General features: G+C 38.5%; 1 protein-coding gene and 1 pseudogene across 5 annotated transcripts in view; one reads left to right on the forward strand and one right to left on the reverse strand.

Moving 5' to 3' along the window:
- The window catches only part of ACADSB (acyl-CoA dehydrogenase short/branched chain), a 103,956-nt gene extending 84,049 nt beyond the window's left edge, over window positions 1-19,907 (forward strand). For 4 of the 5 annotated variants that reach the window (XM_077126319.1, XM_077126322.1, XM_077126321.1 and 1 more), the window contains 4 exons: window positions 10,939-11,028; window positions 14,970-15,107; window positions 16,278-16,377; window positions 17,951-19,907. In XM_077126319.1, the coding sequence (XP_076982434.1) occupies window positions 10,939-11,028; window positions 14,970-15,107; window positions 16,278-16,377; window positions 17,951-18,021 (399 nt within the window). In that variant the 3' untranslated portion in view covers window positions 18,022-19,907. The remainder of the gene's footprint in view (window positions 1-10,938; window positions 11,029-14,969; window positions 15,108-16,277; window positions 16,378-17,950) is intronic. The other variant, XM_077126320.1, reaches the window with a different exon arrangement.
- Window positions 1,679-6,769, reverse strand: LOC143654594 (phosphatidylinositol 4-kinase type 2-beta pseudogene; annotated as a pseudogene).
- Window positions 19,908-27,618: the final 7,711 nt, after the last annotated feature.

A 27,618-nucleotide genomic window follows, 5' to 3' on the forward strand; every position in this document is an offset into this window, starting at 1 on the left:
TTCAGAAATGACCTTTAAAAAAATATTTATTTATTTAATTATTAAATATAACAACATACAAACACAGACATTCTTACCATATGATCATTCCATTCTTTTTTTTTTTTTAACATGGGCAGGCACCAGGAATCGAACCCAGGTCCTCTGGCATGGCAGGCAAGCATTCTTGCCTGCTGAGCCACCGTGGCCCGCCCTGATCGTTCCATTCTTGATATATGATCCCATAACTCACAATATCATCCCATAGTTGTATATTCATTATCATGATCATTTCTTAGAACATTTGCATCAATTCAGAAAAAGAAATAAAAAGAAAACAGAAAAAAATTCATACATACCATACCCCTTACTCCTCCCTTTCACAGATTACTAGCATTTCAATCTACTAAATTCATTTTAGCATTTGTTCCTCCTATTATTTATTTATTTTTAATCCATGTGTTTTACTCATCTGTCCATAAGGTATAAAAGGAGCATCCAACACAAGGTTTTCAGTCACACAGTCACATTGTGAAAGCTTTATCATTATACAATCATCTTCAAGAAACATGGCTACTGAAATACAGCTCTACATTTTCAGGCAGCTCCCTCCAGCCTCTCCATTTCACCTTAACTAAAAAAGTGATATCTATATAATGCATAAGACTAACCTCCAGGATAACCTCTCGACTCTATTTGGAATCTCTCAATCATCAACACTTTATTTTGTCTCATTTTACTTTTCCCCCTTTCAGTTGAGAAGGTTTTCTCAATCCTTTGATGCTGAGTCCCAGCTCATTCTAGGATTTCTGTCCCACGTTGCCAGGAAGGTCCACACCCCTGGGAGTCAGTTCCCACGTAGAGAGGGGAAGGGCAGTGAGTTTGGCTGAGAGAGAGAGGGGCCATTCTGAGCAACAAGAGGTTCTCTGGGGGTGACTCTTAGGCCTAATTTTAAGCAGGCTTAGCCTATCCTTTGAGGGGTTAAGTTTCATATGAACAAACCCTAAGATAGAGGGCTCAGCCTATTGCTTTGGTTGTCCCCGCTGCTTGTAAGAATATCAAGAATTCTCAGCTTGGGGAAGTTGAATTTTCTCCCTTTCTCACCATTCCCCCAAGGGGACTTTGCAAATACTTTTTTATTCGCTGTTCAAATCACTCTAGGATTTATCAGGGCATCACTCTGGACAAACCTACAAAATCTCATGTCCTAGTCAAGGTTCCATGTACTTATGGTGTTCAGTTAAGCTGTCCACATAAGTTATATTAGGAAATACACTAGTCAAAATATAAATTTTGTACCAAATAAACATTTTTTTTGCTTTAGTCTCACACATAAGTTAAAGTTTTAAAATATTAATTACGATCTATTTTCATCACCCTGCAGTATTGACATTCCTTTGTTCTTCCTCATGCAAAAACATTTTTAAATTTGTACATTTAGTCACTATCATTGTACACTGTAGGCATTCCTAGATTATACCATCTCGGTCTTTATCGTATATCTTTCCTTCTGATTTCATTTGTGCCTCCTCCCTCTATCAGAAATGGCCTTTTATAAACTAACATCAACAACATAAAGCACAAATTGTCTACAAAAATGTAATATAGATTTGTCACCCTTTCCCTGAAATAGAAAATTAATATTTGGACAAAAGTCTGTAAACTTTGGTAACGTCCAAAATATAACCTTTTATAGGCTTAAATTTTATTTGAGGTTTTAGTAGATGGTGCTCTGTACAGCACATTTACGTTATGGTAATGGTTTAACACAATAATATTCACCAACAGATAGATTTCTTTCTCTTACTCTTACACCTGCTACCAGGAAGTACAAAGTGGCTTCCTGCAGTGGGTAGTCGGGGTAAATGAATTGCTCAGGTGGACAGTCTGACTTCTGACCCTGACTTGCGCCCTGACTGCTTTCCACAGTCACACAGGGCAAGTGTACTAGCTGAACAGGACTCTCCCCATCTCTCAGTACTTGAGTGAGATTTCAGATTTGACCTCTCATCACAAGGCAGCTGATTTTCAAAAGTGGCCTTGTCAAATCTTTTGTCAGTCTTAAATAGTTCATAAAGATCTTCACATAAATCTTGCACAAAGTTCATGTCAGAAATACATGGTAGAACCAGACTTCTTAATTCTTCAGAAAACGCAACTTTTGCTTGAGGAAGCCAAACCTGGTGAAATGGAAATGTTCTCCACTCCTCAGGATGTTTAAAAAAGAAAATGCCAGGCCATTATCAATTGTGGTTATTTCAATAAGCGATTCTTTATCGGCAGCCCAGTTTGTTTCCTTGTTGTTAATGTTCTTACCACCACTCTACTTTCCATATTTGATTAACCAGCTATTAATTCTCTTGTCTGTATTTCTAATGATGTAATCCAAAATAACTAATCTTTCAAACTGTGGCTGAAATGGTTTTCTAATATTCTCAGGCAGAGGGCAACTTCAAGTTTCCTGCGCCAAAATTCAGCTTCCTTATAATCATCAACAAATAAATGGAATTTTATGCCTACCTTTGGCACATTCTGTAAAGCGTACTTTTTGCCTCTTAATTTTTTGTATGTCAGTTGCACTGTAAAGGTCTCACTGACAAGCCAACCCACTCTGGCACATGCCTAGATGAAGCTTTTCATCCACAGGGTAGTCACCAGCTTGGGAAAGGTTTCCCTGATTAGGAAGCAAGTAGTCTCTGCGAAGCAAGGCCAACAGACCTTACGTACATATTTGGTCCATGTTGGATTTAGATGACCATAAGGCTCTTCTGATTTGGATTTTAAGTGCATCAGTAATTTTCCTTTTAGGATCCTTCATCATTTGAACCTTGAGGTATTCTTTCCAGAAATACCCCAAATACTATTGCTTGCTCTGCTTTCAATACCACATCAGCAAATTCTGGGATCATCCAAGAATGCATTTATCTCTTAAGTACCCCTGATTACTGAATACAAGAGGCTGTCGTGGCAGGTGGCTGATGCCCAAGAGACATTCTGGCTCCAGGAGGGGCAGCAGGAAGCATCCTGATCCTGGGGAAGAGCAGCAGTTCCTACTCACTGGCCATGCAAGGGGAAGCCACTTTCTCCTCCTTGACAGCCTCCCCCCAGTCTCACGGTGACCCTGGGGCACCTTTTCACATCTAGGCTCAGGTGATGTGCAGCAGCAGCAGCTCCTGCTCCTTGTCCCCCTTCTCCTCCTGGCTTCTGCTTCCAGCAGATGCTGCCAGCTGGGCTCGGAGGTCTCAGCCATGGCCTCCATTCTGCACCTCCCCTGCTGGGACTGGCTCAGAGAGGGGAAAGGCCCAGGTTTGGCCTCCGCCTAAGTGGGGAACGGGAAGAGGGGATGGGAGCAGCTCTGCCAGGCCGAGGCCGCCTCAGAGACACACAGCCCAAGCTCTGGACCTATCAGCTGGTTGCCCAGCCCGGCTTCAGGCCTTCCTCTATTTTTTATTTTCAGGTTCATTTGTTTCTGCTCTAATCTTTCTTATTTATATCTTGCTGCTTGCTCTGTGATTGGTTTACTATTCTTTTTCTAGTTCCTCCAGGTATGCATTAAGTCTTTGATATTAGCTTACTCTTCTTTTTTAATGTTGGTGTTTAGGGCTGTAAATTTCCCTCTCAGCGCTGCCTTCTCTGCATCCCAGAAGTTTTGATATGTTGTGTTCTCATTTTCATTTGTTTTGAGATACTTAATTATTTCTCCTGCAATTTCTTCTTTGACTCACTGATGATTTAAGAATATATTGTATGGCTAAACAAAGTGTGGTATATACATACAATGGAATATTATGCAGCTTTAAGACAGAATAAACTTATGAAGTATGTAACAACATGGATGGATCTTGAGAACATTATGCTGAGTGAGACTAGCCAAAAACTAAAGGACAAATACTGTATGGTCTCATTGATATGAACTGACATTAGTGAATAAACTTGGAATATTTTGTTTGTAACAGAGACCATCAGGAGATAGAAATAGGGTAAGATATTGGGTAATTGGAGCTGAAGGGATACAGACTGTGCAACAGGACTGGATACAAAAACTCAGAAATGGACAGCACAATACTACCTAACTGTAATATAATTATGTTAAAACACTGAATGAGGCTGCATGTGAGAATGATAGAGGGAGGAGGGCTGGGGACATATTGAACTCAGAAAGAAAGATAGATGTTAAAGATTGAGATGGTATAATCTAGGAATGCCTATAGTGTATAATAATAGTGAAATGTACAAGGTACAATTTTTAAAATGTTTTTGCATGAGAAAGAACAAAGGAATTTCATTATTTCAGGGTACTAAAATAGATGGTAATTAATATTTTAAAATGTCACCTTCTGTGTGAGACTAAAGCAAAAAATGTTTATTTGTTACAAATTTATGTTTTGACTAGTGCATTTCCTAATATAACTTATGTAGATAGTTTGATTGAACACCATAAGTACTTGGAATTTCAGGTAGGACATGAGATTTTGTTGGTTTGTCCAGAGTGATGCCCCGAGGAATCCCAGAGTGATTCGATCAGTGAGTGGAAAAATATCTGCAAAGCCCCGTTCGGGGAGTGGTGAGAACGGGGAGAAATTCAGCTTCCCCAAGTTGAATTCTTGATATTCTCACAAACAGTGTGGACAACCAAAGCTATAGGCAGAGCCCCCAGTCTTGGGGTTTGTCATATGAAACTTAACCCCACAAAGGATAGGTCAAATCTACTTAAAATTTAGGCCTAAGAGTCACCCCCAAGAGAGCCTCTTTTGTTGCTCAGATGTGGCCCCTCTCTCCAGCCAACACAACGAGCAGTCTCACCACCCTCCCCTTCTCTGCGTGGGACATGACTCCCAGGGGTGTGGACCTTCCTGGCAATGTGGGGCAGAGATCTTGGAATAAGCGGAGACTCAGCATCAAGGGATTGAGAAAAACCCTAAAATGAGCTGAGACTTAGCGTCAAGGGATTGAGGAAACCTTCTCAACCAAAAGGGGGAAGAGGGAAATGAGACAAAGTGTCAATGGCTGAGAGATTCCAAACAGAGTCCAGAGGTTATCCTGGAGGTTATTCTTATGCATCAAGTAGATATCATCTTGTTATTCAAGATGTAATGGAGAGGCTGGAGGGAACTGCCTGAAAATGTAGAGCTGTGTTCTAGTAGCCATGATTCTTGAGGATGATTGAATAATAATACAGCTGTAACAATGTGACTGTGCGATTGTGAAAACCTTGTGTCTGATGCTCCTTTTATCTACCTTGTCAACAGATGAGTAGAACATACGGAATAAAAATAAATAATAGGGTGAACAAATGTTAAAATAAATTTAGTTTGAAATGCTAGTGATCAATGAAGGCAAAGGGTAAGGGGTACAAAAGGTATAATCTTTTTTTTTTCTCTTTCCTGTGTTCGTTCTATTTCTTTTTCTATTGTCTTTTTGTTTCTTTTTCTGAATTAATGCAAATGTTCTAAGAAATGATGAATATGCAACTAGGTGATAATATTGTGAATTACTGATTGTGTATGTTGTTTTATTTTGTTTCTTATTTTTTTAATTAAATAAATTTAAAAATAGAAAGAAAGAAAGAAAAAAAGAATATATTGTTTAACTTCCATATAACTGTGAATTTTCCAACTCTCTGCATATTATTGATTTCTAGCTTCATTCCATTATGGTCAAAGAAAGTGCTTTGTATAATTTCAGGTTTTCTAATTTATTGAGACCTGTTTTGTGACCCAGTATGTGCTCTTTCCTGGAGAATGTTCCATGAATACTTGAGAAGAATGTATATCCTGCTGTTTGGGATCTGTTAGGTCTTCATTTATCATTTTATTCAAGTTCTGTTATTGTAATGGTTTAACACAATAATATCAACCAATAGATAACAGTTTCTATTGATTTCAATTGTATTGATCCTATCTCTAGATGCTCTATTGATGAGAGTGGTGTATTGACGTCTCCAACTATTATTGTAGAGACATTTTTTTCTCCCTTCAGTGTTACCACTGTTTACCTCATGTGTTTTTGGGGTGCCCTGGCTAGAAGTATAAATATTTATGATTGCTATTTCTCCTTAGTGTATTACCCCTTTTATTATACTATGTAGCATCCTTCTTTATCTTTTTTAACAGACTTTTGCATTAAAATCTGTTTTGCCTAACATTAATATAGCTACCCCGACTCTCTTGGTTACTGTTTGCATGGAATATTTTTTTCCCAGCCTTTCACTTTCAACCTATTTGTGTCCTTGGGTCTAGGGTGAGTCTCTTGTAGACAGCTTATCAATGGATCATACTTTTAAAAATCTATTCTGCTAACCTTTGTGCTCTTTTGGGGAATTTAATCCATTAACATTCAGTGTTGTTACTTGAAGCAGTAGTTACTTCAACCATTTTATCCTTTGTTTTTTATATGTCATTCACTTATTTTTGTCTCTCTTTTTACCCTTACAGATAATCTTCATTTCTGCACTCGCCTCCAAACCTCTCTACTTTCTTTTCCTTTCAGCCTGCAGAACTCCCTCTGATACTTCTTATAGGGCTAGTCTCTTGTTGACAAACTCTCAGTTTGTTTCTCTGTGAATATTTTATTCTCCCCCTCATTTTTGAAGATAGTTTTTCTGGTTAAAGAAATCTTGGCAGGCAGTTTTTCTCTTTCAGTACCTTAAATATATCATGCCACTATCTTCTAATCATCATGGTTTCTGATGAGAATTGGAACTTAGTCTTATTTAGCATCTCTTGTATGTCATGAATTGCTTTTGTCTTACCGATTTCAGGATTCTCTCTTTATCTTTGGCCTTTGACATTCGGATTAGAATGTGTCTTGAAGAATAAATCTATTAGAATTTATTCTGTTTGGAGTACATTGTGCTTCTTGGATATTTATATTCAAGTCTATATTGATGGTTGGGAAATTTTCAGCTTTCCTCATATTTCCTCATATATTCTTTCTGCCCCTTTACCCTTTACTTCACAAGGATACCCTTGATGCATATTTTTGTGTGCTTCATGCTATCATTGAATTCCGTGATACCCTCCTCAATTTTTTCCATTTTTTCTCTATCTGTACTTCTGTCTGTGAGATTTTGATTGTTCTATCTTGTAATTCACTGACACTTTGTTCTCCATGTTCAAATCTGCTGTTATGTGTCTCTAGTGTGTTTTTAATCTCTTCTGTTCTGCTTTTCATTCCCATAAGTTGTTTTTTTTATTTGCATGCTTTAACCTTCTTGTTTCCACTCACCCATTGTCTTCTTAATATCCTTTATCTCTTAAGTCACATTTTCCTTCATCTCCTTGCATTGATTTAGGAGATTTGTTTGAACATCTTTGATTAGTTGTTCCAAATTCTGTAAATCCTCCAACTTTTTAATTTGTTCCTCTCACTGTGCCATATCTTCCTATTTCTTAGTATGACTTGTAAGTTTTTGCTGATGTCTAGGCATCTGATTATCTTGATAAATTTACTCTGATGGTCAGTTTTTCTTTCTTACCTAGTATTTTATTATTAATTGGCTTTGAGTTAAGGCCCTTTTGACTCTTGGTTCACCTTATTCTAGATCTTTAAAATTGCCTTGTTTCAAAACAAGGTCAGGGCCCACAAAAGGGGCATTGACCATTCCAAAGAACCCTGCGAAAGGATCAGGAAAGATACTAAAAAGCCCTTTCTTTTAAATTTGGCTCCCCAAAACTCTGCTTTCCTGGCCTGTTCTGCAAATGACACTCTTTAGTAAACGATTCCTTGCAGCCCTAAAAAAAAAAAGTGTGTTTTTTCTACCTCTACAATCTCTACCCCTGGTGGAGGGGGTGTTAAAATAATGTCCACAGGGAACCCTGACTGGAGTAGGTTAGAACCACAATTCAGAATTGGGGCCCAGACTCACCAATTAGAAGCCATGCTCTACAGTTGGCCATGCCCCTCCCTGTTCCCAAGGAGGAAGGCCCTCGTATCCCTTTCCATCTGCCGTAGCTAGCCATAAACCATACTGAAGCTGCTTGCCTCGAAGGTGGGGGGTGGGCACTGGCCACTGCCATGACATGATTCCCTCGGTTTTTTTGCCACAACTTCTTAGTCTTCCCATCCCACTCTTTCCTGGATGCTGTACAGTGCTACTCTGTCCTCTGGAGCCCCAGAAAGTTTGTTTCAGATAGTTTCTGCCTGTCCATTTGCTGCTTTTAGAGAAGTGTGTCCTGCTCCCTTCTCTACCATCTTCCTCAGAAGTCTCTGCTTTTTAAAGTCAGTTTTGATGGATATAGGATCCTTAGTTAGCAGTTTTGTGCCATTCAACTGCCTTCTTGCCTCCATGATTCCCAGTGAGAAATTGGCATTTAATCTTCTTCTGGCTCCCTTGTTGCTTCTGTCTTTTAGCTTTCAGAATTCTCTCTATATCTTTGGCCTTTGACAGCTTGATTATAATATACTGCTGTGTGGATCTAGTTGGGTTTATTGTTTTTGGAGTTTGTTGCATACCTTGGATGTGTATGGTAATGTCTTTCTTTAAATTTGGGAAGTCTTCAGTCATTATTTCTTTGAATATTCTCTGCCCCTTTCTCTCTCTCTTCTCCTTCTAGAATTCCCACAATGTATATTGGAATACTTGACGGTTTCCTATGGGTACCTCAGTCTCTGTTCATTGTTCTCCATTCTTTCTTCCTTCTGGTCCTTAGACTGGATGATTTCAATTGTCTCATCTTCAAGTTCACTGAGTCTTTCTTTTACCAGCTTCAATCTCTTGTTGAAACCCTCCAAGGAATTTTTTATCTCTGTTACTCTGGTTTTCAGCTCTGTTTGTTTCCTTTTCATAATTTCCATCTCTCTTTTGATAATTCTCTTTGGGTTCACCTATCATCTCCCTGGTTTCCTTTTGTTCTTTTCCATTTTTTGCAGATTGACTTGTTTAAATGTTTTCGTTCAGGGATTATCCATACAATCAGTTTAGAGAATAGCTCCAAGCCAAAGTATAGGGGCTACCCAGGTCTTTCTATACTTGCTTCTTAGCTTGGGCATGCACGTGTGGCCCTAAAAATTCCCCCACATACATGGTTCTGAATTCCCTCTTCCCTAGGAAGCAGTTTCCTCAAGGTCCCAGGTACTGCACTATATATCCTACAGTCAACCCTTTTTGCCCCAGGCAGCCCCTTGACTGCTCTCCAACATGGTGTTCTTACTTGTGCATGCAGGGTAAGTTCTGAAATGGTGAGTCCCTCAGGCCACAACCAGGCAGATAGGGCAGACATGCATGCTCCCAGTATGTGCATGAGAGTTATTCCTCCCTCTGTCACTGGAACCAGGGATTTTGCACTGGGAGCACGGGCTGGCCCCCACACTAAGCTGGTAGGTGAAAGGGGAGGAACCAGCCTGGGCAGCCCAAGATTCTACTGCTTTTAAATAATCTTTTTCTTGATTCCATGCTTGCCCTCTAATGGCAGTCCTTTGACTGTTTTCAGGAGCTTTGAGAAAGTTGTTTCTTCTAACAACTTTCAAAGCTTCTGTAGACAGATGGAACCCTGAAACATCTCACTTTGCCATCTTAATCGGAACCTTATCTGTTCTTTTTGGTGTTTCTGTGATTCAACTTCATTAAATGTAGCATAAAAACTATAGTACTGGAAAAATGTTCATGTTTGTATGTTGTAATGTTTAAAAAATTTTTTTTAATTAAAAAGAAAGCTATAGTACTAGATCTCATTGTTCCCAGATACATAAAGAGTAAAGATATTCTGTCAATAAAACTCATGGACTGAGCTTTAATCTAATTACTCCAAGTTAGCTTATAACTTAATTAAAAGTTAAGGTCGGGGAGTTATTATGTCTGGTTAATACTGTGGGTGCCTTAGATGAAAAGGCATATATGACAGGATAAACTGAAGACTCCTTCTGTGGAAACCTGTACTGGGAGAGGATTTAGCTTTTCAGTATTTATAGTGCAAACATTTTGCTGAGATAGAAAATGGCATTCAGTTTGATTGGCAACTGATAATTTAAGTCTTCATATCAGTATAAGATATTGTTTACATACTAAAACCTTTGATTAGAAAGAATTAGTGTCATTGTCTTAGCATAAGTTTGTAGGCATTTCCACCAAAAGCCTTCACTGTTGTTTTGTTTTGTTTTCCTTTCTTTCACTTACCTACTTTGACATAATTAGTGATTTAATGGCTATCTCATGTTGCAATTTAGGAACCATTTCCAAGCTTGAATCATTCAATAGATATGGAGATTGGATAGCAATGAGAAATTACCACCACATCCCAATTTGTTCTTCAGGCATGTGAATTAATGCTTTACCATTAACTAATAGAGCTGCTCTCTATTAGTTGTTCTCATCCCTAGCTACACCTTAAATCACCTGAGGAGGTTTCAAAATGCTGACACTTAGGCCATGCTCCCCAAACCCTTCCTTTCCCAAGATTCTGATTCAGTTGCTAGACTCAAGCATCCGTATTTTCTTATCAAGATATTCCCCAAATAATTCTAATGTGCTGCCAGGGTTGAGAAGTGCTGCTCTTATATGTTCTAATGCCCTTTCCAATGAAGTTCTTATTAATCCTTATCATGTACAAAATGGACAGGAAGATAGAACGTTAAGTTGTGACCTTTACATGTGACTTCCACAAGGACTCAGGAGGGCTACACTGTAGTCTCCAGGCCAGTTGTGAGCAAAGCTTCTGTGGCTCACTTTAAGCTCTGATAGTTCAGGCATCAATAAGAAGATTCCTGAAAAATAGTCTCATTGTGTGAGCTAGCCACACAAGGAGATTTGCCTCTGCTAGAATATGCTCATCTGCATATGAAATCACACAGATTACTCCCAGTTACTGGAAATTCATTTCCACAAGTTCAGTATGTCCAATCCTCACCCTACCCCCACCAATCAATATGCCTATAAAAGGAATTTACAACTTGAATAATTAAAACATAAACTTATAACCAAAGAGATTCCGGTTTGTTTTGTTTTGTTTTGTTTTTTAACAGATGCTGGGACTGGCACAAGGATGTTTTGACTGCACTATCCCATATGTTAAAGAAAGGATGCAGTTTGGCAAAAGAATATTTGATTTTCAGGTATATCATTTTGAGAATCTTTCTACTATTCTCAACTCTCCTCTCTGCCTATTAATGAAGAACTGAGATGTAAAGTCATGGAAAGAATCCCCTCAAAGAGATTTTATTGAGAGAGGGGTAGGGAAGGAAGGAATAGGTCTCAGGAGGCATGCTTGAATGCCTTGATCTTCTCCAAAGCCCAGCTGTGGCATGAATCAGGATATTTTGGTGAGAACTATAGAGCTGTTCTCTTACTGCTTCATAAGTTTCAGGGAATAGGGTCTGGGATCAGACTTCTTGGGCTCAAATTATGGTTCTTTCACTAACTAGCTTTAGGCCTGAGGCAAGTTGCCTCACCTTGCTAAGCCTCAACTCCTCATCTGTAAAATGACGATACTACAACCTAGCCAATAGGGTGATTAAATTAGGTGTGTGTGTAAAGGGCTTGACACATTGCCGGCTGTAACGAGTTCAGTAAATGGTGACACTTGTTACAAATCCCCCACTCAGGCCAGAGCAGTGCACTAGTCTCAGAGTACTACTCTGACATTGCATCTTATAGAAGATGCTGTTTGCTGCAGTAAGTGCAAATGAGATGTACTCGGCCAGGTGTATTTGGGAAATACTGGCCTGGGGATGTGCAGTGACCGTGGCTTCTTAGGGCTGGCTCCCCAGGCCCTCAGGATTTGTTGGTGGTGATAGCTTTCTTCCTGTCCACGTTAGGGTCTTAGCAGTTGAGGGAAGCCTGGAATGGCAACTGACCATCCCCCCCTTTTTTTCCTGCTCTTTTCTTTTTTCTTTATTTATTCTAGTTGTTATTATTTTAGGCTGGTTGTTTTTGTTTTTGTTTTTTTAACCTTAGCAAGCCTTTTATTACCTCAAAAACACCATCTAAAATTCCCAAATAATTACATTACATGGTTGCAAAACTCCCCTTTAGGCAACTCAGGGTTTCCAAGCACAATTTCTTGTTATACTATCAGCTCTGTCTTGCTGCATTGTCTTCAAGTTCTATATCGTAATGATGAGACTTCACTCAGGCACACTTGAATGGCACATGTATAGAGATAAATGGACTGTGGGCATATACAGTCAGCTCAAGGCCTGGAAGGACTGAGTATGCAGGCCCTGTCATGCTATCACACCCATCTTATACTCAGAAACTGAGGCATGCAGAGGTTGAGTTCTCCAGGTCATACAGCTAGTAAGGTGCCAAAATGATATATTTGTGTCTTATTCCTGGTCTCATTTTTATTTCATTATACTTGTGTGCTTTCTCAGAGATTGAGATTTGAGGAAGACATTTTATCTCCTTTGTACGTAGGAAACTGCTTCTTATATGTATGAAGAAGGGGTCAAGTGTACTTATAGAAATAATCCTAATGATGTTTTTAAAGATGCCTATGTTTTAGGTAACTTAAAAGAAAACATTTAGAAATTTGACCTTAAAATGCAAAACTATTAACTTTGTATATCTATGTGATGCTTTGATGAAAATATGTAAGTTGTGTTCTAACTGTAGGGTATTTTTTCTCATTAGAGTGATTTGTTACTTGCTCTGCGTGTGATGATTTCTGTCTTTCTCTCCTCTACACTGCAAGTCCTTTCAGGGCAGGGACCAGGCCTCATCATCCTTACTCCTTCTGTTTTTTTATTTTGCATCGGTCTATCAAGCTTGTCCTCCATGCCATTCAAACCTAGTGCTCACAAGATAGTTGGGGTACCAGTATCCAAAGATGGTAGGGCAGGAACATGCTAAATTCAATTTTCTGCCTGCCCTGGTGCCTAATATCATTTTGGAGGAGACGACATGGATGGCATGGATTTAATTGAATTGACTTTAATTGAATCAAATTGAATGTACTTTTCAAAATATACTTTTTGAATATGCTTTTCAAAAATAATCAGAATCTCCAAATTCCATGTAACAAGCCATAAACAATTCTAGAACAGTGGTATTAACGTAGAAATACACAGATTGACTGAGGGAACAAAACTGAGATCCCAGAAATAGACCTGTGGTAGTTAGATTCAGGTGTCAGCTTGGCTAGGTGACGGTGCCTCGTTCTATTGCTGTGGACATGAGCCAATGGCATGTGAACCTCATCTGTTGCTGATTACATCTGCAGTTGGCTAGGAGGCGTGCCTGCTACACTGAATGATGTTTAATTGGCTGAATGTTGAAATGAGAGAACGCAACATAGCACAGCCCAAGCAGCTCAGCATACCTCATCTCAGCACTCGCAGCTCAGCCCAGGCCTTTGGAGCTACAGAAAGGAATCACCCCAGGGAAAGTTGTTGGAACCCAGAGGCCTGGAGAGAAGGTCAGCAGATATTGCCCTGTGCCTTCCCATGTAAGAAAAGAACCTCAGTTGAAATTTAGCTGCCTTCCCTCAGAGAACTATACATTTTTAACTATTTTAAATAAATCCCCTTTTATTAAAAGCCAATCCATCTCTGGTGTGTTGCATCCTGGCAGCTATCAAACTAGAACAAGACCCATGCATATATGGAAAGTTGGTATACAGAGATGGCATTACAGATCCCTGAGTGGAAATATTAGTTCTTCCCATGTGGAAAAAAAAGGAACTGGATCCCTACCTCACACTACACACAGAAACTAGATTTCAGATGTATTATAGACATAATGCAAAAAGCATAACTTTAGAAGTCTTAGAAAAAATGGGAGAATATCTTCATGACCTCATAGGAGGAAAGGATTTCATAAAGAAGACACAAAAAGGACCAGTCATAGAGGATAATAAGATTGGTGAATTTCATCACCATTTTCTTTTCCTCCAAAGATGGCTGTTAGATGAAAAAACACCTCACAAGGGACAAGCTGTTTGCTTTATATATGAGTTTTGTAGTATGTTCATGGGTGTTTAACTTATTATTATGCTTCTTAGCTTACATATATGTAATGTATTCTTTTATATATGTCAAATACAACAGAAAGAGGAATCTATAGGATATTTATGGGCAATGCTGTTTTTCTACAGCTGTCCCTCTTTTATTTAGGAAAGGCTATTCCTGGAATTAATGAGTAATTGCCCTAATGGAGATTCTCTTTCATGACATGCATGGCACATTAGTATAATTAAATTGTCTGTTCTCTCTGGACTATATAAAGCATGAGAACCAGGAGCCTGACTGCGTACTCAATAAATATCTAATGGATGGATGGACTGAAGGATGGGCCAGGCATGAAAAATGGTTCAATTTTTTATAAATATACCTATGCTTTACATTTCCAGGAAATTGTTTGTAACTGTAAACTGTTAATATTCATATTGGCATTCATTCAGTCAGTCATTTCTTACTTTGACATTTGCTTAGAGGGTGTAACGCATTCTCTAAAATTTCAGGGTAACTTTAGGGTCATTTTAAAATTTGTTCTTCTGTTTTCTGTGATCCTAAAGAAACTGGTTCTTGTTCATAGATACTGCAGTAGATTCAGCTTAATAGCTACTTGAAAGGGAAAAAAAGGTACTTTAAATATTGCTTCATTGCTTTGCAGCCAACATCTTTTCACATCTGAGGCTATAAGCAGATTAAAATTTTTCTTAACTCAGGCAGATAAAGAACATTCAAAGTTTTGCCTTGCTGGGGTTTAGTTTAAACTCAAATTTGATCATAAAAAAGGTTGAAAATAATTGTTAAACAAGGCACACAGTGTCATATTTCATTTTAGATGATAGATTTTAAAGTATTTAAAAGAAATGACTGGCGGGCCATGGTGGCTCAGCAGGCAAGAACGCTTGCCAGCTGTGCCTGAGGACCCGGGTTCGTTTCCCGGTGCCTGCCCATGTTAAAAAAAAAGTAAAAGAAATGAATGTGGTGATTTTCTTTAGGGAATGCTGGAGTTCGATAGTATTCTGTGTCCATACAGGACTTTGAAGATGAACTGGCTTTTAGAAATTAGAAATCATAATTGTCTAACGTGGGCCTGAATGTTACAGGGGCTCCAACATCAAGTGTCTCAAGTGGCCACCCAGCTGGAAGCTGCAAGATTACTGACATACAACGCTGCTAGGCTTTTAGAAGCTGGAAGGCCATTCATAAAAGAAGCATCTATGGCCAAATACTATGCATCGGAGGTAAAAATAAATAAATAAATAAATAAAATTAGTGATTTAGTCCTAAATTAGTGTTTCTTCAGGTATGTGCTTATTAACCTTTTCCCTTAGCAAGTTGTTTGAGAGTTTGTTTTTCAAGTAAAATCACCTGGACTTTCCAGTTCCTATTACAGAGAAGCAAAAGAGTAAAGCTGTCAAAGGACAGGATGGTGCATTAATTCTGTGTGGTCTCAGTGTTCTTACAGGATCATGAAGGGAAACTGAGTAGCCCAACTCAAGTAGAAGACCCATCATAAATCCACAAGTAAACCTCATGTGAATGATGGCATCAAGCCCATGCTTTCAAGGTGGGGCAAAATGAATGCCATGGGAGACATGAAAGGGCTAGGTTCATTATATGAGCCAGTGATATAAAAACATCAAGAAAAGGTGTGTTTTTAATTACTTCGGCACATACATATGTATTCTATTTTTAACACATTAGACTTTGGCTGGAAAACTTTGCCAAATCACCAGGCAGTTATTTCCCAGAATTGGCGCTATGTCTTACTCACTCCTATGGCTTTAAGCATTCATTAAACTCCCCTAGCCCCCAAATTTAATCTCTTGCCTCAACCTCCCTTCTGAGTTCCAGACTATTATATCTAACTTCTACTTTACCTGTCTGCACCAGCCGGAAACCTGAGAGTCATCTTGACACTCTCAAACTGAGCAGCCTGTGTAGCCTGAGCCCTCTAGCTCAGCTTATAGGTCTCAGCTAAGTTGTAGCTTCCTCAGCTATTTCCCATCTAAATCATCAGCTTTCTTAGCAAGCAGCTCTTTCATTCCATGTCATTTATCTCAGTTTCTGTGATTGTTGATTTAAGGTCTCTCTCTCCCAATGCCCACCAGGGCCAAGAGGGCAGTGACCGCCTACCCCTGCCATTGTATATGCAGTGGCGGTTGCATGTGCAGTATAAAAAGGTGCTCAATAAATAAAACGACACCTGTCAGCAAGTGTAGGAATCTGAACACTGCCTTAGTTTCCTTAAGGAAATAGGATTTTGTGAATTAATAGAACATTTTATAGAAATGGAATGGAGAATTAGACTACATCGACAATGCTAGTGTTAAAATAACTCCAGTTCTTCCAGGTGCAGGTAACAGTGAACCGTATGGATTCCTGTGTGATTTGCAGTTTATTTTTGATAGGTTGCAGGACTAACCACTAGTAAATGCATTGAATGGATGGGTGGAGTAGGCTACACCAAGGATTACCCTGTGGAAAAATACTTCCGAGATGCGAAAATAGGTAAATAGATTTTCTTTTATTTTGTTTTGACTTATGTACCTCTGAAGGTGTTTGTGCTGTTATATTTGTTCGAATTTATATTACTGGCAACCAGGCATGGGCAATTTTAATCTTTAATGTATGTTTATTGGCTCTTATCTGATGGCTGGGTTGTTTCCCACATCTTCTTTTGGAAATAAGGCTTTCTGTTTTTAAAACATCAGGCTGCCTTATAAATGCCCCAGTAGGCCTTTTAAATTACACTAAAACAAAATCCATTGTCTTAATATTTCTACATATATTACTAAAAATGTTAATGTATGTGATTATTATAGTTTACAGCTATTCTTTAGCATCTCATTCTAAGTTTAGAAGTTCCATTCCTAGAGGAGAAATGGAAATACAACAGCTTTGAAAGCTGCCTGCTCCTTAATAAGAATCCATGCTTATGCATTGATAGTTCAGGAGCCAAAATATTGAACTCTTTAATATAGAATCTGGAAATCTATAAATCAAATGGAAAATGTTGTCTTTTAGACAAAACTCAGCAAAAGAGTTAGCTAACAGGCACACTGAACTGGTTTCACTGCATACATTTGAGTCTCCTCCCATGGTGGTTCCTCTCATCTGCTGGAGATGGTACGGGCTGACCCACCTGCCCCATACCTTCGACAGGCAGCCTAATGGGGACCCCAGAAGAGTTGCCTTGACCTGGTTTTAAGCCCTGGCCTTGTACTCGTCATGTGGGCAAATTCGTTAAACTTTCTGAGCCTTAGTTTTCTCATTTGTGAAAGTGTAGTGACCATATAGATGTAATGTACTGATTACAGAAACTCTGCCTTTGTTTATTGTTATAGCTCCGGTACCTAACACAGAGGTAAACATGAAATATTTTGGGGTGAGAGATCAAGGGGGAAAATGTGGCACAAAATTTTGTAATTAACAAAGTAAAATCCTTTGAACCTTGTTTCATATTCACAGTATATAATAAGATTTAAAATGATAGCTAAAGAAGATAAATCTCAGCTCTCAGCTCTTGATTTTAGTTCCGATTAATTGACCTTCAGTAGAAGGGCAGGAAATTGGCAAATCAGGTTTTCTGCAGAGCATTTTGACACTCTCTGATGCTATTAATTTATTCATGAATGTATACATTTTCTCTTTAAAAAAAGGATTTGGGCTGATTTATAATAAAATACATGGAATTGCCATCTAGCAGTTCAAACCTGAAACCAGAGTCTATAAAGGAAGAGAAAGGGAATATACTAAACCATGTGTGCTAATCTGGTAACTTCGGCACTTTTTGACAGCCAGGGCAAAAAGTAGAGCACAGTAGTGTATATAATTCTTGATATCAGAAAAAGGAACAAGTACCAAATCTTGAAGAGAATGGAGTGTCTTTCTGCAGTAAGTTCTCATTAATGTGCTCTGAATTGCTTTGTCAAATTGCACCATATTCAGAGGAGTTTGAATGATGTTAATATTGACAGTTTTATGGCGAATGCAGAGGCAATGTTTATAGAGCTGTTTCCTGTATGAACACTTTAACTATGGTTCCACTCCTGATTATTCCTTTTGCTCCCTTTTGTTTAAGGTACAATATATGAAGGGACTTCAAACATCCAGCTGAGTACTATTGCAAAGCACATTGATACTGAATACTGACATCCATGGGGATAGGACGCCTCCCCAGTGTCACTGGTGTAAAAGTTGGAATATTGTGCCTTGTTGAGACTAAACCTCCTTAGCATTGAAATATTTTATTCAAGCCATTTGTGACGGTCCTTGGGGTTTATCTTTCCACTCTAACTTTGGGCCCAGGAAATCATTTTCTAACTTGAGAAGAAATGCATTCATATTTTCTCCAAAATTGTTTTTAAAGTTCTCTATTCTCCTGATATTCCTGCAAGCAGCAGGGACAAACAATTTATTAGGTTGGACCCTTGATCTTGGAGTTTTTCCCTAGGGAACATTCCCAAAAAGAAGCTAAGCCTGCAGATCATTATGCCTAAGTGCCACCCCCAGCCAACCTCTTTCCTTGCTCAAATGTTGCCCCTCTCTCTCCACTGTATTCACATTATCATTCTAGCTTCAGAGTATACAAAAGTCTCACTCCATTAGCATTTGGAAAAATAAAAAAATTAAAAACATCTGAAATATTACTTATAGAACTATTTATATTCCAATCAAATCTTTATTTTGTGATATCAAAGAAATGCTTGTTATGGTAGTCAATTTTTATGGATCATTTTATAGATTTAATTCTGTGTTGCTAAATTAGGTAGAAATTGATCATTTATTTAGAAAAGTCTAAATCTCTGAGAATGTATAGAAAATATAATTCTGTAAATCATGTAACTGAGGTAAACATTATTTTAACCAAGTCAAGCAATATAATTTGTTACTATAATTGAACTGTATAAAAGATGCATTTCATGATGGTTTCAGTAGATTGTTTTAAAAAAGTCTCTGTTAATTTTCAAGTATAATGTTTAAAGAATTTGTTTAAATAATCGTAAATATTTAATAGTGTAGTATTCATTCCTATCATGCATGATTTTTTGATAATATAGTATCCTTCTGTATTAATTAGTTACTAAACTTTATAATGAGCCATAATTCAGAAATTAGGTTTTGGTTTAGTGCCCCATAGATGAAGGTATCAAAATCTTGTAAGGAATGGAGGAAGAAGGAGGGTTGTAGCATTTTAAGAAGCATGATCACTATTATAATGATTTCCTGTTTGGGAAGGCAAAAAATACGTCTATTGTTTTACAGTACAAATTATAGGAAGGTAAAGCTCATCAAAATATGTAGGTGGTGATGCCCTTTTTTCAGTATCAGGAGTTCTCTATCTGAAACAGACTTTTCTGGGTATTTGCCCCCTCGGGATGAGTTGTTTGTTAATTTGGGGTTTGGGCTGTCATGGAATTCAGAGGGAGAGACCAAAACACAGAACCACTTAGCCACATTTATGCAAGAGAAACTGGACTTAACCAAACTGCCAAGTCAGTATCATTAGAGATTTGATTTTACAACATGGACATGAGTCAGTGTCAGAGATCTGGAATCATGGAAAGACCTTAGGGAACCCCCTGTCCAGTTCTCTCATTTCAAAAGAGTAAGATAAATAGTCCAGAATACTTACCCGTAGTCATCTATCCAGGGACAAAGACAAGAATTCAAATGTGTGGACTCCCATCTCAGTGCTCTTTGTCTCTACTCAACAAATTATATCATCCTTGTTATATTTCAGAATTGTTATGACTGATCAGTGCCATTCTTATATTAATCAGCTGCCAAAGACACAGATGTTTGGAGAACTCTCCCAAGGGGTAGGTGTATGTCAATTGAAGATTATTGTGTGTCATCATTTGGTTTTATTATGATTATGGTGTATTTTAGAAAATATATATTCCTGCTGATGTATGTTTGCTGTTCTTTCATAAAGTGAATGTTTTGTTTTAATGGCATATATCAGGCTGTATTCAGTGTTCCAGATCTATATTCTATGGGGAATGAAAAAAATAAAGCACTAAGTTAATCTGAAATTTTTGCAACTCTGCAAAATGGTTTGTTGCACATACAGATGAACTAAGGAAATAATGTAATCTTCCTACAAGGTGATATATAAACACCTATATTTACCAAGCCTGTAAGCCAATTTTGTTTGTTTTAAGAGAAGAGGCTTTATACTAAAGACCAAATTAAAAATCCTGATGGTAAAGAAAACTTTGCCAGAGGACTTTTTTTTTTTTAATGACAAAATAAAGAGCTCTTCAACAGAGAGGGCACTTCTTTTGAGCACATCTTCCTAGTGCAGCTATTATCTGGCTGATATTTATGCTTATGTTTTACTTATTACTTTTGAGAATTTTATATGATTGCAGTTTTTACCCAGTGATAGGCTATGGTGTAAAGCAGTAGGAGATCTCAGCTTATCTGCTTCCCATTATTTCCCTGTATTATTTTAGAAATCTAGATATGAGTCCATTTTTTCTCATAGCATTCAGCAACATTTACTGAGTTCTTATCACATCTAGGGGGCATGGGCTCTGAGCTCACATGCAAAGATGGGTAAGACCAGCTGCTTATCCGTATGCATGCCAATCCAGGTGTGTCTTCCTCTGCTTTCACTAGTGTATCCTCACAAAAAATATAGAGTAGACAACTACCAAGGTCAACCCTACGTGAAAGTATTTCTTTAGACCCTTTAGAATAATAACAGTGAAAGCTGACATCTCTTGTGCTCCAACCATGTATCAGCTATTATTCTGAACTCTTGACACATGTTAATGCACAACTGCCCTATGAGATAAGTGCTCTTTTTATCCCTACCTCACAGACAAGGAGACTGAAGCACTGGAGAAGGTGAGTTAAGGTGCTGATTAGAACCTGACAGAAGTGGATTCCCATGTGGCAATCTGGCTGCTGAAAGCCCTCCCAGATTCATTCCCTTGAGTCTTTAAAAGTTTGGTAATTTTCAGGGGTCTTCCAGTAAAATGTCTTTACCAACTACCCCTTTATAGGCTAGCAGTTCTTCAGGGATGAATTCCAGATCTTTTCAAGCAGAGAAGCTGACTGAGAATTAGGCCTGCAAGACAAATGGATGGGGTGGGCAGGAGAAAGAATGGGGGGTAGGTGGATAGCGAAATAGGAAAGATCCACTTAGAGAGTGAGAAAAATATTGAAAATGGAGCTAAGGAAATAGAAAAAAAAATCATCTCTTCTAGAGTTTTGTCTGCGACATGCTGTATGCCATGTTCAACTCATGATCTGGAATTTATTTTTAAGAAAATAGCTAAAAGCTACCTGGGGCAGGGTGGGGTGGTGAATAAAAAGAAAGCATGGTAAAAATCTGGGTGGTGATTACATGTTTGCTTTGTTATTAGTCTTTAATTGGACATAGGCTGTATTTGTGTAGAGATCACTCGGTACAAGAAAAATTAACTTTACTACAAGTTTTCTTTTTTTATTTTAAGAAATGATAAATAGAAACCAAAACAGACATTAGCAGTTGTCAGTGTAAGTAAGTTAAGCTCACACATTTAAGTCATTCCAATGTAAATAAAGATGGTGACATGAGAAGCCTCTGAGCTCCATCCTCCTACAGAAGCTTTGAACAACCAGCAAGAACTGGCAGGAACATCGTTCTCAAAGCTCCAGAAAACAGTTAAAGGACAGCAGTAACAGGGCGAGCACTGAGTCAAGAAAAAGTCCACTTACAGGCAGTGGGATCCCATGGTGCCATGGCTAGCCCATGTTCCCAGTAAAGGTCCCTGGTTTGGGTTCTGGAGAGGCCAGGATAATCCTTGTGCACATACTGGGAGAGTGTGTGTCTGGCCCAATCTGGTGGTGGCCTGAAGGACTTGCTGTCCCAGAACTTGCCCTATATGTAGAAGGCAGTTCACGGAGCTCTCCTAGAGAACACTGGGGAGGGCAGTCAAGTGACTGCCTGGGGCAAGGAATTGCTGGCTGTTGTACATTTCTGTCCAAATATCCCCTCTGCTCAAGGCAGAGGGGACATTTGGAACCGTGTAAGCAGGGGAGCTCCTAGGGTCACCCTCACCTGCCCAAAATAAGACGCATGAGCAGAAAGGACCAGGGTGACAACTGTCCTAAAAGTTTAAAATACCAGCTTCATACAAAACAGAGCAGGAAAATTAAAAATTTGTAGTACAAATGCTACAAAAAAGAAAGCCGGAATGTCAATATTAATACCAAAGCTGAATTGAGGGCAGAAAATAATTTTCAAGGACAAAAGATATCTTACTAAAAGAGGGTTCACCAAGAAGTTCCAGTAGTCATAAATACTATGTCCCTAACGACATTCTAGAACTATGTAAAGCAAAATGGGGAGAAATACAATGGTAGAGTTGATCAAAACTATAATCTCAGGAGCTGCCCTACAAATAAGTAGGAAAGGTTAGGAAAAGGTATAGAGCCAATGGATAGCATCATTCACATTTATGGTGTAATAGATAAGTAGGGAAATTTTGCATTTCTTTTCTAATGTGAATAAACGATCACTAAAACTTTCTCGCGCAGTAGCTCATAAAACTGAACAAATTCCAAAAAAACAAAATCTTGCAGGCAACATTCATAATGCAAAATAAATGAACAACAAATATAGGATTAAGAAAACGTGAACCATAATTCTAACTAAACTTTGTGTTAGTTAGACTATAAAAATGCAAATCACAAATTGTCAACAAGGGTATGGAAACCCAGCTATTTCTTTCATTGCTTCTGGGAGGATGTACAAGAAGGCATGTCAGTGACACTGGGCAGCATGGTTTGCAGAAGTGAAAAATGAGAAATGGCTAAGTAGGAGAATAAATAAACCATGGGGAGTACACACTGGACAGTCTTATGCAGCAGTTTAAAAGATTAAAAGAAGATCCATGTATCGAGACAGAATCATCAAGTCACATCATTACAGAAAACAAACCAAGTAATATTTGTATAGAACAGTAGAAACAACGCTCTCTATTTCTGTAAGTGCATGCATGTGTGTAAGATCCTAGAGAAAGCTTTGGGAGACTAGTGTCAGCGCAAATGACTTGGGCTCACGAAGAAGGTCCCGAGGTTCACTGGCATCACAAATACCATTTGAATTCTTATAACAGTAGAATATTCTTGCATTACTTGCCTGACTGAAAACTAAAAGCTACCTGTAGAGTTACTGAAATCTTGATTTTTCTGCATCATTTCCCCTTTAACCGATCTTTTTTCAAATAGCCACAGCAAGGTAGGGCACTGCATTCAGCCTCATTAGAGACTAGACTCGAACACTAGTAATTGTAATGGGATCTAAAATCTTATCCCTTAAATCTTTTTTATTTTTAATTTTTATTAATAAAACCAACATACAATATGAACATTCTTTCTTTTCATCACATAGTTGTATATTCATCATCATGATCATTTCTTAGAACATTTGCATCAATTCAGAAAAAGAAAACAGAAAAAAATTCATACATACCATACCCCTTACCCCTCCCTTTCATGGATCACTAGCATTTCAATCTAAGTTTATTTTAACATTTGTTCCCCCTATTATTTATTTTTATTCCATATGTTTTACTCGTCTGTTGATAAGGTAGATAAAAGGAGCATCGGACACAAACTTTTCACAATCACATAGTCACATTGTGAAAGCTGTATCATTATACAATCATCTTCAAGAAACATGGCTACTGGAGCACAGCTCTACATTTTCAGGCAGTTTCCTCTAGCCTCTCTGTTAAACGCCTTAACTAAAAAGGTGATATCTATTTAATGCATAAGAATAAACTCCAGGATAACCTCTCGACTCTGGAATCTCTCAGCCATTGACACTTTATTTGCCTCATTTCTCTCTTTCCACTTAGGATCGAGAAGGTTTTCTCAATCCCTTGGTGCTGAGCCCCAGCTCATTGTAGGATTTCTGTCCCATGTTGCCAGGAAGGTCCACACCCCTGGTAGTCATGTCCCACGTAGACAGGGTTAGGGCAGTGAGTTTGCTTGTCATGTTGGCTGAGAGAGGTCACATCTGAGCGACAAAAGAGATTCTCTTGGGGGTGGCTCTTAGGCCTAATTTTAAGTAGGCTTAGCCTATCCTTTGCAGGGTTAAGTTTCATATGAACAAACCCCAAGATTGGGGACTCAGCTTATTGCTTTGGTTGTCCGCCCTGCTTGTGAGAATATCAAGAATTCTCCACTTAGGGAAGTTGAATGAATTTTCTGCCTTTCTCACCATTCCCCCAAGGGGACTTTGCAAATACTGTTTTATTCATTGTTCAAATCCTTCTGGGATTTACCAAGGCATCACTCTGGATAAACCCACAAAATCCCATGCCCTACTCAAGGTTCCATGTACTTATGGAGTTCAATTAAGCTGTCCACATAAGTTATATTAGGAAATGTACTAGTCAAAATATGAATTTTGTACCAAATATTTCTTGTTTTAATCTCACACATAAGTTAAAGTTTTAAAATATTAATTACTATTTTCAACACTGTGCATTATTGACATTCCTTTGTTCTTCCTCATGCAAAACATTTTTAAATTTGTACATTTAGTCACTATCATTATATACTCTAGGCATTCTAGATTATACCATCTCAGTTTTTATCATATATTTTTCCTTCTGATTTCATTTGTGCCCCCAGGCCTCCTCCCTCTATCATTCTCACATTCAGCTTCATTCAGTGTTCTAACATTATTGTATTACAGTTAGGTAGTATTGTGCTATCCATTTCTGAATTTTTACAATCAGTCCCATTGCACAATCTGTATCCCTTCAGTTCCAATTACCCAATATCTACCCTATTTCTATCTCCTGATACCTCTGTTCTTAACTGAAATTCTCCCAAGTTTGTTCATTAATGTTCATATCAGGAGACCATACAGTATTTGTCCATTTGTTTCTGGCTAATCTCACTCAGCATAATGTCCTTCAAGTCCATCCATGTTGTTACATACTTCATAACTTTATTCTGTCTTACAGCTGCATAATATTCCATTGTATGTATATACCACAGCTTGTTTAGCCACTCATCTGTTGCTAGACATTTGGGCTGTTTCCATCTCTTCACAATTTTAAGTAATGCTGCTATAAACATTGGAGTGCAAATGTCCGTTTGTGTCTTTGCCTTCATGTCCTCTGAGTAGATACCTAGCAATGGTTTTGCCGGGTCATATGGCGATTCTATACTTAGCTTCCTGAGGAACCGCCAAACTGCCTTCCACAGTGGTTGTACCATTTGACATTCCCACCAACAGTAGATAAGCGTGCCTCTTACTCCACAGCCTCTCCAGTACTTGTCGTTTTCTGTTTTATTGATAATGACCATTCTGTTGGGCATGAGATGATATCTCATTGTGGCTTTAATTTGCATTTCCCAGGGAAGTTGAGCATCTTTTCATGTGCCTTTTGGCCATTTGTATTTCCCCTTCTGAGAAATGTCTGTTCACATCTTTTGGCCATTTTGTAATTGGGTTGTCTGTTCTTGAGTTGAACAATCTTTGTATATATTCTGGATACTAGACCTTTATCTGATATATCATTTCCAAGTGTGGTCTCCCATTGTGTAGGCTATCTTTTTACTTTCTTGATGAAGTTCTTTGATGCACAAAAGTGTTTAATTTTGACGAGTTCCCATTTATTTATTTATTTATTTATTCAGTGCTCATGCTTTTGGTGTAAGGTCTAGGAAACCGCCTCCTATTATAGGATTTATATGATTTTTCCCTACATTTTCTACTAACAGTTTTATGGTGTTAGATCTAATGTTTATAATCCCTTAAATCTTGACCTCTGTAGGTAAACAGCATGCCCAGGCATGAATACCTGACCTCACAAAGCAGTGTATGTCCTGCTGTGCCAGGCAGGACTTCGTGGAGGGAGAATTTGCTGTCTGCACCTGCTTTGGAATTACGGTCTTCCTTACCTTGTGATTTGATTTTATGTGATTTCACTTGAAGCCTTCCAAGGCAACATTTCCTTGAACACGTTGCAAGGAAGAAAAAGAAAACTCAAAACTTCTAGGCAGATGGAAGGACCCAGATCCAGGGTTTAAATCTGGTTGGCAAACCGTGGCGAGTGGGCCAAATCCAGCCCACTGCTTGTTTATTTTTGTTTTTTTAATGGTCTGAGAGCTAAGAATGCTCTTTACATTTTTAAATGGTTACATTCTAAGTGGTTATATGAGTATGTACACGATATCCTCATTTTAGCTTCTAGGCCCACTAAGCCTGCAATATTCACTCTCTAGACCTTTAAGAAGAAGTTTGCTAACTCCTGGTTAAATAATTACATCTAAATCAGATTTTACTGAAAAGTTCAGTGAATCCATCCCTTTATCTGGGTGTCATACAAAAAAAAAAAAAAAGATAGAAGAGAAGACCTCCCTGTAGGACTGTAGGCACCATTCCCTTGACTTGTAGCCTCTCTCCCTACTGGTTCTATCCTTCTATCTACAGAGATGTTCTTGTCTCCCCATCCTTAAAAACAAGCAACAGTGAGTCCCGTGAGTCTGCTGCCCACTCAATCTACTGTCCCACAGCACCAAAAGGATGGAAGCTCAGCTCATCACTAGCTCTGCAGCAACTCATGTCCTCATAGCATGTGCCTTACTCCTGGTGTTTGGATTTGAACCGTGAGCCCCAAAGGCATCCCTTATCCATAATTGGTTAATGGATGGATTATTAGATTCATCCTTATCCTTCCCAACTTCTATGGTGTTGGACACCCCTCTTCTTCCTGAAACTCTGCTTCATTTTTACTGACTCTTCTTCAGTTTCTTTTCCTTTAACTGGACATTTTTATCAAGATTCTGCCATTGTTCCTTTTCTGTTCCTCATACCAATGTTTCTAAAGCTTTCACTGAGCTTTAGAATACCTTTGAGAAAGTCTTAAAAATACAGACTGCGGAATGCCCTTCGTGACGTCTTCTAGTCATCAGATACGGCATTTATTTTCAAATCTTGCAGATGAGAGTTTCTGACAAGATATCCAGCAGGTTTTGAGAAATGTACATCTACAATGCAGGAGAAAGATTAGGGTAGGAGATAGAGAGCTGGGAGGCTTACACAGGTGTGAATAATAAAGACAAGTGATTCCTGGGAAGCACAGTATCTCCTGGGCCATCTGCTCCAAATCTCCTGGGGTTGCTGTAAAAGACATATTTCTTGATCTACCAATCAGAATCATTGGGCCTGGGAATCTCCCTGATTAAGAATCCCCCAGGAGATTTTCATTGCCTGCTAAAAGCTTGAGAAGGGGGCTCAAAATGATTCCAGACCCAAAGTCCATGCTCCTTTCAAATATTCCCCCATGTCCCAATCCAGCTGTTGTAAGGACCAACTGAGTAAACCCAAGAGCTCCCTAAAGGACCCACCTGCTTAGAGAGGGGAAGAAGTAGATGGTGGAGCAGGCAGGGCCACTTGGTCTTCATCCTACCAAGTTCAGGAGCCTTGATGAGGTTTTTTTTAATGAATTTTTACTTTTATTAGCAAAAGAGTTAAGGAAGAAACTGCTGCTAAGTCACCTGTGGTTGGGTTTTGAAATCTAATCATTTCTCTTAGACTTTTCCCCTTTTAGAGATGCAAACTCATGACAAAGGAATACCAGGGTTATGATTTGCGATATTGCCAGGCTTCACACCTTTGGAAGGTTGGGGAGTGGAATGAGTATATCTGATTGAGGACACAGCCTCTTTGAGTCTTGTTTCATTTTGCACTCCTTCACGTTAAAAGGGCCTATTGCTGTATAATGT

This window comes from Tamandua tetradactyla, chromosome 13, assembly GCF_023851605.1.
Source record: "Tamandua tetradactyla isolate mTamTet1 chromosome 13, mTamTet1.pri, whole genome shotgun sequence".
Taxonomy (NCBI): Eukaryota; Metazoa; Chordata; class Mammalia; order Pilosa; family Myrmecophagidae; genus Tamandua; species Tamandua tetradactyla.